Consider the following 12,504-nt stretch of genomic DNA (forward strand, 5'->3'; position numbering starts at 1 on the left):
TAGAAAACCTATTCAGTCCAAAGTTCTTGGAACCAAAGTCTAGATGATACTCTTCCGAGAATCACTCACTCAAAGTCCAGCGTTGTTGTCGTTCCGCAGCCCTCGAAGTTTCTCTTCCAGGAAACCTCCCGTCTTCAATTGGCCACTCTTCAAACTTCAACTTCTTTGCCGGAGCACGTCGGCTTCACCCCCGCAGCTGTTCCACGGGTCTTCGCTCGATAGCGGTAAACACACGCTCTTGCCTGTAGCCCGAGCCTTCACCCCTCAGGTGGAAATCCTCTTCATCTCCGGCTTCGTCCCTACGGACCAAAACCTTCGCCGACTACACGGCGGAATCCCTACGCGCTCTGGCGCTCGCTTCCGTCTCCTCCTGATCTTTCATCTCGGCTGCTCGGTTAAATACCTTGCGCGCGACATTCCAGACGGTTCTCGTCATTTCGTCGGCGCGATACGCAGCGAAAGCTGGGGAGAGGCGCGAGACGGTTCGACTGCCCTCCCCGGAGGATGATTCAACTCGGTATGACCACGCCCCTTTCGTTCTGGAAATTTCTAGCGTTTGCCCGGCCGCCGCTGTGGGGTGAGGAGGTTCATCGGCGACGCCACGCTTCCGAGAGGAGAGGCGTCGCGCGCCCGGGGAGCCTTGGATGCTTGTTTTCTCTTTTCTCTTTTTTTTTTGTTAACCTCGCCGCGTCTCTCGGGCGCGTTATCGCAAGAATTTGGCGGCGCGCCCGTTTTTAGCGCTCGTTCTGTGACATCGGGTCAAAACACGTTTCTGAGAAAACTGGCGTTCAAGTTGAACAATCAGTAAAGGTCCATCAAAATGCCCCGGGACTGTAATACTTTGTGTCTTTGCTTGCGAGGGTCTTCTTACGTCCTTTCTCTTTCATTTTTTCTGCACTGCGTGCTTTTCGTTTTCTTTGCTGGTCTTTTTCTTCAGCTCTTTGAAGGGCGAGGCTAGCAGGTTTGATGCCCACGGACTTGCACATTTCAGTGTAGGCTCGCAAATTCCCAAAATTGTAGCGTGCAACTGCTTCATGTACTGTTGTCTCCACTGCGAACAATGAAGCGTGTTGGTCCTTTGAAGTCAGTGACCAAATAACTGAATGCAAACTTTCCGCCGCATTCTCAGTTTTGTTGCCTTCGCATCGCTCCAACAGTTGCGGGTCAGAGAGACGTTGGTATACAGGCAGCAGAGCCTCCGCTACACGTTTCGACAGGTTATACCTGTGAGGTGGTGCTGGTTCCATTTTGGCCTGTGCTGAACGATGTTTGCACCAGCTATCAGGGCCAGGTGGGCAGAGCTCATGGTGAGGCTCGTCGTCGGTGGACGTGACGTGATAAAAAGTGGCCATCACGGCCCTTTGCATGTCAGGGACACTTGTGTGTTTTCGCAAGGCTAACCCGTAGTAGCTGGTCAGTTTTTTAATCAACTCCTGCGTCAGTCCACCTCTCCCACCCAATGGCTCCCCTTTCTTAGCTCTTATCACCAGTGTGCGGAGAGCGGTGCCCATTCTCTTCTGCACATGGTTCACGCAGTCTTCTTTGGTCAGTGGTATGAAGCCGTACACCTCATCTTTGCACAGAGCAAGATAGGTTCGGCTGTCACCATCACATATAATGTTGGTGTAGCGGAGGCCATACCTGCTGACAGAGCGCCTGAAAAGTGTCAGAGCAGCCTCCACTTCCATCTGTCCGGAGCCAACATCAGTATTCTTCTGACATTGATGTTTCTCAGCCCAAGTGACGAAGTTGGGGTCGCTCTCTGCTGGTTGTTGACAACACCCAAGACAGAAGTTGGAAAGGACTGTGCAATCCAGCACAAGCCCCGTGTAAAACTCAATAATACATCCTACCCCAATGTGTGAGCTGTGGCCTCTTGTAAGCCACGTGCCGTCATACACAACTGTGATGTTGTTTGGGCTTGATGGCTGCATCTTACTGTACACGTCTTTTACCGCAAGCACAGCATCTGCAAAGATGTTTTGTGCAGCTTCCTCTGCTCCTGGTTTGAATGTTTTTTTTAGGTGTTCCTGATAGGTTTTTTGATGAATGCCCCGATGAGAGACATTCATTGTAGCCCAGAAGTCATTCAGGGCAGTGGGCCCTTTTCCAATGGACTTGATTGCTTGCATGGCTCTTAGGTTGACTTCAAAAGCCCTTCCTTCGGATTTTCTACTGGATGACCAAGGTGAATGAATAGGGCCACAGGAAGCACACAAAAGTACCAGTTTTACTGCCGGGCCCAATTTTGTCCCATGCTGCACTGACAGTCTTCTTACAACATTTTGGGCAGAGTGCAGGTCCTATTAGGGAATGCATGGCAGAAACCTGAATTAGGGTGAACTCATCCTCTTTTGTTGCCGATGTTTGCTCCGTTTGCTGCGCGAACCCGAACTTCCGCTCCGTTGCCGACACCTCGCGAAGTGCATCGCGGACACTGCTGGCTTGCTTCTCGGCGCCTTCCAAGGACACGAAACGAGGTTCCAGGTGTATTTGAACGGTGCGCTTCCGCTGAGGCAAACTATCGCCGACATCCTGGACAGCTGGCACCACGTCGTCGTCCGCCGCCGCGAAAACGAAACTTTTCTCGCGTTCACACCGCACCGTGATGCCGCGGCTAGTTGATGGCCCCGGGTCTTCAGTGTCACTGCCAGGCGTCGATTCACCGTCACTTTGAACAGCCGGCACCGCATCGTCACCCGCCGCAGCGAAAACGAAACTTCTTTCGCGTTCGGGCCGCACCGCAACGTCGCGGCTAGTTGACGGCCCCGCGTCATAGGCCTCACTGCCGAGCATCGGCAGCGAGCAGGTGTCGGCTTCCGACGACACGTAGCTTGGTGGTGACGCGGTACTCGGTTCGTCTGATTCAATCGCTGCTGACTGCTTCGTTTTCCCAACAGGAGGCTTGCGTTTACGCTTCCCGTAAGCGTACTTCGTCCTGCGCTTCCGGTCCACGCGACGATCCATTGCGGGCGCTAAGCCTCGCGCTAGAGAAGAGTTGGCGTATCGGCGACCGTATCGGCGATACACTATAGTGCGCCAGCGTGTGCGTAGCAGACGTGCGTGCGCGGAGCAGACGACCAGCTCAAGCAAGCGCGTCCCAGCAGCCACTCACAGAGCGCGCTCAGTACCACGTGACAGGAGCGACCAATGGGTGCGCGTCTAAGGCGTCGCGGATGCCTTCGCATTTTTTCTGTTTGTGCGTTTATCTCAGCTCGTAGAGTCGTGGTTTCACCGGGAGAAGTACGGCGGTGAAGCAAGCTTTCCAGTGACACCAAGCTTTCCGCGAGCGGCGGCGAAGGCGCGGAAGTATCGCGCTCGGAAACGGGCCATTTTCGCGCAGATTTCAGCCAGCTTTTTGCGATCCGCGGTCAGAAAAACATTTTTTAAGCTTACTTTGAGATCGTTTTCGGCGGAAATATTTTTACATATGATAGAAATGGTGATGCAGAATCCAAATCTGCCCTTATCCAAAATTCGTTTTTTTGCGTCGCGATTTGATACCCGCGTCCCCCCTTAAAATGCCTTACCTCATGCATATCCAGGTGATAGGAGTGGTTTCGTGGTCACGTTTTATTTTGCAGCTCTCTATACAACGTGTGTTCTGCTCTTTACTCTGTAAATAACTTTCAAGGGGGCTACACGGTGTCCGGATGCTTCTAAAAAGAAAATGCGATGTTTAAGTCACGTACTGCATAAGCAAGATAAAAGCTGTTCTTTTCTTTTTCTGTTTCAGCCTGCTAGCTAAAGTGGTTACATTGTGAGCATGTTAAACAGTTCATTTTTCAGCATGTTAATGTTTAATTAGTGCATTCAAAAGGTATCTAATTAAGCCTCGACAAATTGCAGCTTTATGACAGGTAGTTTTGTTTACACAACTTTTTTTGGGAGAGCTGTACAAATAGCAAAATTTTTGGTGCAAAGGGAATTCGAATATTGAAGTATTGGTGGAAATTGACATGAATGTTTTTTTAATATTTCTCAGATACTTCGAAGCAAAATTGCAGAAAAAAAGTTTGAGATAATTCCTAAGCGTATTCTTGAGTGGAGATGCTCCTCGAAAAACTTTTTTTTCAGATATTTGTGACAGCTCAATGAAACTTTCAGCAGTTATAGAGTTGGAGCTCCTCTTTTCAAATCTGCTTTTATTTTTTCATGGTTCGTTAATTTACTGCAGACCATGCATTTGTAAAAAAAAATGCATTCTTGTGCAAGCTTAGGCAAAAATAGTCAGCACAAGAAAGCTCTGAAAGATAGCAAATGTTGCTCCTAATGAATTGCAGAATTCAATAAAGCAAAGAAACGTTGTGTAACATTTGTGTGCTGGCCTAGAAAAAAATTCTAATGCTGAATTTGAGTTTTACCATACTCAAGGAACAAGCTTCTGAAATTATCCAGCTGAATATGCTTTGGAGACCTCTGAAAGTTGTTTATTTGAATTCAGGACATGTTAAACTTTAAGCATGCCAAGTTTCATTGCAATCTGACTACGTAAAGCGTACAAATTATAGTGCACAAGATCTAAAAACGCCAAAAAATGAGGAACTGAGAAAGCAGTTGGAAAGTTAAAAAACATGTTCAATACTATACTCTTCAACCAATCTGCATGAAATTCACAGAGAATGGGAGCAAACCTACCTTGAAAAAGTTGAGTTTCAGAAGCACTATATATTGGACCCTTTGTCTCTGCAAGCTGTCTCCTCCCGACGGGCATATATTTTTTTTTTTTTCTGGTACTGCGGCGATGGGCCGTTGCTCTCGGGCTCATTCGAGGTTTCGGCGGCAGTACGCACCTTTTTTTTTTTTCTTTTCGAATGGCAGTTTTTGTGACGCACCAGTTTTTTTTTTTTTTTTTAAACACCAATGATTGCACAAAACCCGCACAAGCTGCTCGTGTCCGACGCCCATCGCACGCGGTGCGACCACAGACTTCACGCTCACAGCGAAGCTGTCCCGTGCACTGCCGCTGGCAAACGTCTCCTCGCTTCCACTGCTTGACGGACACACGCGGCTCGACGCATACGTGGAAGAAAGAATAGTTGCAGCACATGCGTCATTTCGGTGCTAAAGTCCCGAAAGCGATGCCAGTCCCTATCGTCTACTTGCCATTACTCAAATAGACAGCTCGCACCGCCCGCAGTTAAAGCATACTACGCCACTGACAAGGTTCTGCATTGCATCAGTCTCACAAATAAATGTGCTTCCGCGTTCGTCCTGACACTTGCTTTAGTCGTTGAACATCTTTATCTTTCACTCTGAAGCGCTGACGAAGTCATCGACGGTAGGAATAAAGCTCGAACAATCCAAATCGGATGCGTCGCTGCTGCTGCGGCTAGGCCTAGCAGCAGACGGACCTCTCGCCGGCGCTCACTGTTTGCGTTTGGGGTGCCTCGTACTGGCGCCGCCCAATGAACTTACGTGACCGAAAGTAGCGTTTCTCGGTGGTATCTATGGCGCAGAAATAATAATCCTGCGGTTGTGTTCGTCGATGTCTCGGTGAAAGCAGGAGAAGGAAGAAAGTGCTCGCATCCGACTGCGCGGCGGAATGCTCGCAACCAATGGCAGGGCTCCGATCATACCACGCGATTTCGAAGGCCCAGTCGCCACGCTAAAATGCTGTGGGAAAACGATTTTTTGTGGTATTTTTAGCGTGAATGCAGCTTTGCCGAAGTGGGCTCTGGGAGAAGAGGGTTAGGCCTACATGCACGCAAAATTTCAAGAGCCAGCGATGTCGTAGAGCGAAGTGCTGCATGCGTGACAATCGGGTAACTTCGCACTTTCACGAGCCACTGCGAGTGCTTTAATTGTATTTTTCGATAACTTCTGGCTGATTCTCAGGTTTGAATTTTTAATATATTAAGGAGAAGGCTTGGAGGAATACAAAATGCAAGAAAACACAAAATCCACTTTTTCGAAAAAAATCTCGGTTTTTCGACTCGCATTAAGTGAGATAGTACCATGAAACTCTCTCTTTTGGCTAGGTGGTGTTTCACAGTTGTCTTATCAAATGAGGCAATGTAGAGGTACTTGCGTATGTGATTTGTCGCGACCAAAGTGTTACTGACAACACTTTGCACGCGGAAAGCAAAGACGCTACTTTCTCAGCCTCTTTATTGTTTCAACTCTTTTGAAAGCCAAATTGATATGGTGGACATGGACAAGCATGTGCTCCGGTCGAGTTCATAGAGATCTACCTCATAGACGTCAATGTGAATTTGAAGTGCTTGAAATGCTGAAATCTCTGCCGTTCACTTGCTCAGACCATGTGCACAAATTTCGGGTTTGAAACGGCATTACTTGAACACCCACCTCTGCTGCCTCTATCATATTCATGTTAGAACCAATTTTTTCAGTCAGTACAGTTGAAGCCTTAGAATTTGCAAGGCAGCTTTGTCGCAATGCCAGAATGTGATGGGGTGAAGCATATAGGAAATCTGAAGGGGCTGCTGTCAAGCGGACGTTGACTGTGTTTTCGGGAAGTTCGAATAGTTTGATTAGTGATATTCCAGTGCATATTGAATCAAATAGCAAGAACTATTAGAAAAATATTGGAAATTGTGAATATCAGTTGAACATCACATGTCCTTATTGCAGCATGTGAAGAACATTGTGGATTGATCAGAGGTTTGTTCATTGCAAGCGTTTTGGGTGTGGCAGGTCCGAGAGCTTCAGCGGCTGACCCGTGCACTCATCAAGCTGCCCGAAGAGAGCCAGAACGCCAACACTGAGGAAACGCCAGTGCATATTTTGGGCGACTTCTTCAGCACTCATGTGAGCATTTTTTTTGTCACCTCCTTTGTGAGGAATAGTACCGTAAAAACTGTAATATAAGTCGAACAGAAATATAGGTCATCCCCTTCCTCTCACCCAAATTTGAATCTCCAAAAAAGAAGTTTAAAAAAAAATAGCTAAGTATTGTGGCACAGCCTTACCTTGATAATTATGCAACACAACCATCTGCAGCGGTGATGTTACAATTGACGTTAGTAATGCCGCCGTTACATATTGGGTGAAGTGATTTGTTGCTTGCGACGAAGCACAGTGCAGTTAATCCGCTAGCCTGATGTCTTTGCCCACGGAGTTTGCATTCGTCTCGTATCTGTGCCATGAGTGGAGCTCGCTAGGCATAGGCCATGGTGTAAAAAAAGTTAGGTGATGACACTGCACCCGGTGCCGCATCCAGATTGTGTTCGCCACCTGGGCTGTTTACGTTTGACGCGACAGATAGCGCTTGCGTAGGGTAGGCCAAGGCAACTGGTGAATGACTCGATCTGGGTGTAGAAGGTTATTGCTACGGAGCCTCGCTTGATGTACGCTGATTACACTTGATATACACATGTACACGGATGTCAATAAATCAATACATTGTGACTGTTGTTTGATTTTCTAATTTACACGAAATTAATTTCTTAATTTTATGTGCAGCCTATTTGCTAACATTGTTTTTGCTATATAAATGCACCGACAGCAGCTAACAATGGCCTGTGGAAAGTGGTTGCATTTTGATGCGAACGCACTAAAAATCTCGTTTCGGTAAAATTCTGGCATTGGCATCTTTGGTTCAGAACAACAAAAAAAAAAATGGCGTTGACTGGAGAGAAAATTTGAGGTGTTTGCAATAAGGATAGCAGCCCGAGGGAAAAGGCACATTGTCTATTAAGAAGGTGATAGTCTCTCTGTGTGTGTGTGTGTGTGTGTGTGTGTGTGTGTGTGTGTGTGTGTGTGTGTGTGTGTGTGTGTGTGTGTGTGTGTGTGTGTGTGTGTGTGAGAGAGAGAGAGAGAGAGAGAGAGAGAGAGCACATGCGGATATCACTGTCTGGTTCTGTTGCTCAGCAAAATGAACGAAAAACTTCGTCAGAAAACTTTCAACTAATGTATCAGGAAACTTACCCTCATAATATGGAGAACCTACCGTATTTACTCGATTCTACCGCACCCTTGATTGTAACGCGCACCCGATTTCCACGACGAAAAAAAAAAAACGTAAGTCGTCGATTGCAATGCGCACCCATTTTTCTCGCTGGCCCGCACGACCACACCACTCGAAAAAACGACTCCTTTCAAAAGCGTCTTCCATTTAAATATGAGGTACGGCGAAGCTTGTGCCCATCTGACGTGTAACAGAGCATTGCCGTCACTGTAGTTTTACCGTGGACCGATGTCAGCACGCGAACTTGCTTCGCCCCCGTCTTCTCGACAGTTGTGGTGCCAGGCATGTCGAAGTAAAGAGGCGTCTGATCAGCATTCCCAATTTGCCCAAGCAGGTAGCCGTTGTTGTGCCGCAAGTTTAGGACGAACCTCTGAAAACTGTGAAGCTTTTCATCGTACTCCTCCGCAAAACTTTTCGCATATGCCTGGTCGCCTTCGAAGGGAAAAGCTTTTCCTCTTCATAAAGTTAGTTAGCCAGCCCCTGCATGCTTTAAACTGGCTCTGCATTAGCCCTTTTTCTATTCTAAGGCTAACTGCATAGCCCGCACTTGAAGCAGTTCTGTCGTCACGAGCCGCTGTGCCGCCCGCTGCTCAAGCACATACTCGCTGAGCAGCTCTTCAATTTGCGGAAACTGACCTTGCTGTGGTCCACTGAAGCCTTTGCATGAAGCTTTGCTGTCGACAATCTTCTGCTTTTGTTTCCGCCGGTCCCGCACGCACGTTTCGGGAACGACCACGATGCAGCCCGCTTTACGTCCGTTTCGGCACACGCGATGACTTTTCTTTTAAAAGCGGCACAGTGGTGCACTTGTCGAGTTTTTGGAGTTGGCCCTTCCATGCCGTCGATGCTAATGCACACCAAGATGACGAACTCCTCAGCACACGTACGAAGTGCCGCACATTGGAAACACATAGGCAGAAATGGCCGACGCACGTAGGGGGCGGCCATTTCGGAATGCCGATGGCAATAGAACGACCGTATTCATTTTTTTTTTTTTTTTCGTACTCGATTCTAACGCGCATGCGATTTATGAACTCGCTTAACCGGAAAAAAGGTGCGCGTTAGATTCGAGTAATTACGGTAAATTAATTCACACACTACCCTTGGCATTCTTACTGTTAACTTCGTACAGATTTCGGCCTCTGGCAGTGTACGCAGCATGATATGGTGGGAAAACTTCATTGGGTCCCAAAAGTTGACCCTGTTAGGCTGTCACACCTGTCCCGTTTATTAGGGAGGCGATCGCCGGGCTAATTCCAAGAGCCGAAGTATCGGCCCCCCGAACCGCACCACGAAAGCGTGGACAATTTTGAAGTGGTCCTTTTTGGTGCGCCAGCGGACGCCGGTCGTGGCCCAAAGAACAAGTCAGAGCCGAGAGTTGATAAACAAACAAATTATATTCTCAATAATGGCAGATCGAAAACAATACATAGGAATGCACACTCCACAATAGTTGCATACAATATGACACCAATCAAACCAATCAATCAACGTACTACACAACACCATCAGCCACACTTAATACAACGGACACGGACAACAATACGCACTACAATGCAGTCGCATGCATTGAACAACCAAGACACTTAAAGACTAAAGAGATAGAAAACCTATTCAGTCCAAAGTCCTTGGAACAAAAGTCTGAATGATACTCTTCCGAGAATCACTCACTCAAAGTCCAGCGTTGTTGTCGTTCCGTAGCTCTCTGAAGTTTCTCTTCCAGGAAACCTCGCCGGAGTTTCTCTTCCAGGAAAACTCCCGTCTTCAATAGGCCACTCTCCAAGCTTCAAACTTCTTCGCCAGAAATCCGTCGGCTTCACACACGCAGCTGTTGCCCGCGTCTTCGCTCGATAGCGGTAAACCCACGCTCTTGCCTGTAGCTCGAGCCGTCCCTACGGACCAAAAACTTCGCCGACTACACGGCGGAATTCCTACGCGCTCTGGCGCTCACTTCCGTCTCCTCCTGTTCTGTCACTACGGGCAGAACCTTCGCCGACTCCACGGCGGAATTCCTACGCGCTCTGGCGTTAACTTCCGTCACCTCCTGCTTTCTCGTCTCGGCCGCTCGATTAAATACCTTCCGCGCCACCTTCCAGAAATTTCTCGTCCTTTCGTCGGCGCGATACGCAGCGAAGGCTGGGAAGAGGGCGAGACGGTTGGAATGCCCTCTCCGGCCGCATGAGTCACTCGGTCTGACCCCGCCTCGTTCGTTCTGGAAATTTCTAGCGCTTGCCCGGCCGCCGCTGTGGGGTGAGGAGGTTCGTCTGCGATGCCGTGCTTCTGCGGGGAGAGCGCGCGCCCGGGAGCCTTGGATGTTTGCTTTCTTTTTTTTTCTTTTTACCTCGCGGCGTTTCTACCGCCCGTTGTCGCAGGGATTTGGCGGCGCGCTCTTTTTTTAGCGCTCGTTCTGTGACACTGCCCCCCACTTTAAGAATATTATCTCATAATATTCAAAACCTCACAAACGAGCGCGAACAGTCACCACACATTCTCACAGAGTGTAACACAATCCGTCGCTCGTGACACGTCACATTCACAATATATCACTCAATACAATCTTACATTGTAGTTCAATTCCACAACACATGAAATATAACCACAGGCACATGAGTACAACACTCCACCACACATTCCAAACAATACAAACGTACAAAGTTCTGTCTATACAACAATTATACAACACTATACATCACATCATCGCACAGAACACTGACTCGCTCGACATACACTTGAGACACAGGATAACAAGAACATTAACACAACATATGTCACTCAGCCCTGTCAGACACATTCCGATTCCACCTCAGCACCTATCTTGAGTACTTCGAACAGCGCTTGCGTCCTTTCTTGCGGTGCTCGCTCGATTTCTTCTTGTTTTTCCACGTTACCTTTCGGCGAGCCCTTTCCAACGACGATATCTGAGCCGGCGTCTCAGCCATCGTTGTCACTTCCGACACCGTTAACGCGTCATTACACTCGACGGTTCCTGTCTGTTTATTTGCCCGCTTGATAATGCCTCTACATTTTGCCCGGCTGGCCAACTCCGTCTCCGTTACACTGTCAGTCGGTTGAGGTCGTACCGACGTACGTCCGGTTGTTCGGCCCGTGAACTTATTCGACACGATCGTCTTCTCCTTCGCTGTCTCTTGCGCCGCAGCTTCACCTTGGGCTCTAGTGAGATCCGTCACGGGATGCTCCTCCACTGTATCTAGCGGCCGCTGTGCTGGCGAGGGCTCTATCTTCGGGTCTTCTCCCAAATATTCTGGATCACTTGGCCCTCGCGCCCCGTCGATGTTTCCGATGACAAGGTTATACAGGGGGGTCGTCATGCATAAAGCAGTAACCTTCCCGCTGAAGTACGGGGTTTCAACCTCAATTTCTGCTTCGGGAAGCATCCGAACCGTACGGTCAATTAGGCAAACCGGTTTCGTTCTGCCTGTCAACTCACCTTCCCGTACCAAATCTCTCCGCACGATAACAGTGGAACTGCCGGTATCTCTTAACACCGTAATCTTTTTATCCGCAACTTTTCCAGGCAGCGCTGGCATTCCTTTCGTAACACCGGTTGGCTGTTTTGACATTACAGCACCAACAATAGGAATTTTCTCCCCATTTTTCAATTCTACGAATCCATCGGTAACGGCATTATTATCAGATTTCGGTGCTGCTTGCACACAGGATACCTGGTGAGTTTGACTCACTCCGTTCCGACAAGCATCTGCTTTGTGCCCAGTCTGACCACACTTAAAACATTTCACTACCGTAGGGCTCGTAAAGATCGTTCGACAGTTTTTCGCGCGATTACCCACTCGGTTACACAGAAAACATCTCTGCATGCTCTCTGGTGCACGCTTCTTTTCTTCAGGAGCCAATTTCTTCGAATCATCGGGACTATCCTTCTTGACCTTGGCCAAATTAGTGCCACCTTGCGCTTCCAAGAATTGATCAGCTAATTCAAGCATGTCTTCAAGTGACTTAGCTCTCCTCTCTTTCAAATACAGCGACAGGCTTGGGTGGCAACTAGTAAGAAATTGTTCTCTAATTAGGAGCTCTCTAAGCTCATCGTACTCCTGTGCTGTCCCTGAAAGTTCAATCCATCTGTCGAAATAATGGCAAAGTCGGGCGGCATACTGCGTAGCCGTCTCACCATCAGCTGGCTTTCCTGTCCGAAATCTGTCCATGAAACCTTCCACGGTAAATCTAAATCGCTTCAGCAAAGCAGCTTTCACCTTTGCATAGTTGGCTGCATCGGTCGGCGTCAGCCTACCGTACACACTGAGCGCTTCACCACTCAGGCAAGTACTCAAAGCAGTTGCCCATTGCTGTTCCGGCCAATTCTGGCTCCTCGCAATCGTCTCAAATCTGTGGAGGTACGCGTCTAGGTCGTCCTTCCTTTCATCAAACGCTACAAGCAGCTTGCTTGGGTTCAAGCGGAAGCCGTGGTCCTCCCGTTCGCTGCTTTCAACTCTAGCTTGGACGGGAGTTTCACTTCGCTGTTGCAAACGGAGCCGCTCGAGTTCCATCTCGTGCTGCCGCTGCCGTTCCCTTTCAGCCATCTCCGCTTCTCTTTCTTC

At 48.5% G+C, this 12,504-nt stretch overlaps 1 protein-coding gene across 2 annotated transcripts in view; it reads left to right on the forward strand.

The window, feature by feature from the left end:
- The window catches only part of LOC119178779 (IGF-II mRNA-binding protein), an 83,413-nt gene that overhangs the window by 53,785 nt on the left and 17,124 nt on the right, over nucleotides 1–12,504 (forward strand). For both annotated transcript variants that reach the window (XM_037430022.2, XM_037430024.2), the window contains one exon: nucleotides 6,658–6,771. In XM_037430022.2, coding sequence (XP_037285919.2) covers nucleotides 6,658–6,771 — 114 coding nt within the window. The remainder of the gene's footprint in view (nucleotides 1–6,657; nucleotides 6,772–12,504) is intronic.

This window comes from Rhipicephalus microplus, chromosome 1 (assembly GCF_043290135.1).
Source record: "Rhipicephalus microplus isolate Deutch F79 chromosome 1, USDA_Rmic, whole genome shotgun sequence".
Taxonomy (NCBI): Eukaryota; Metazoa; Arthropoda; class Arachnida; order Ixodida; family Ixodidae; genus Rhipicephalus; species Rhipicephalus microplus.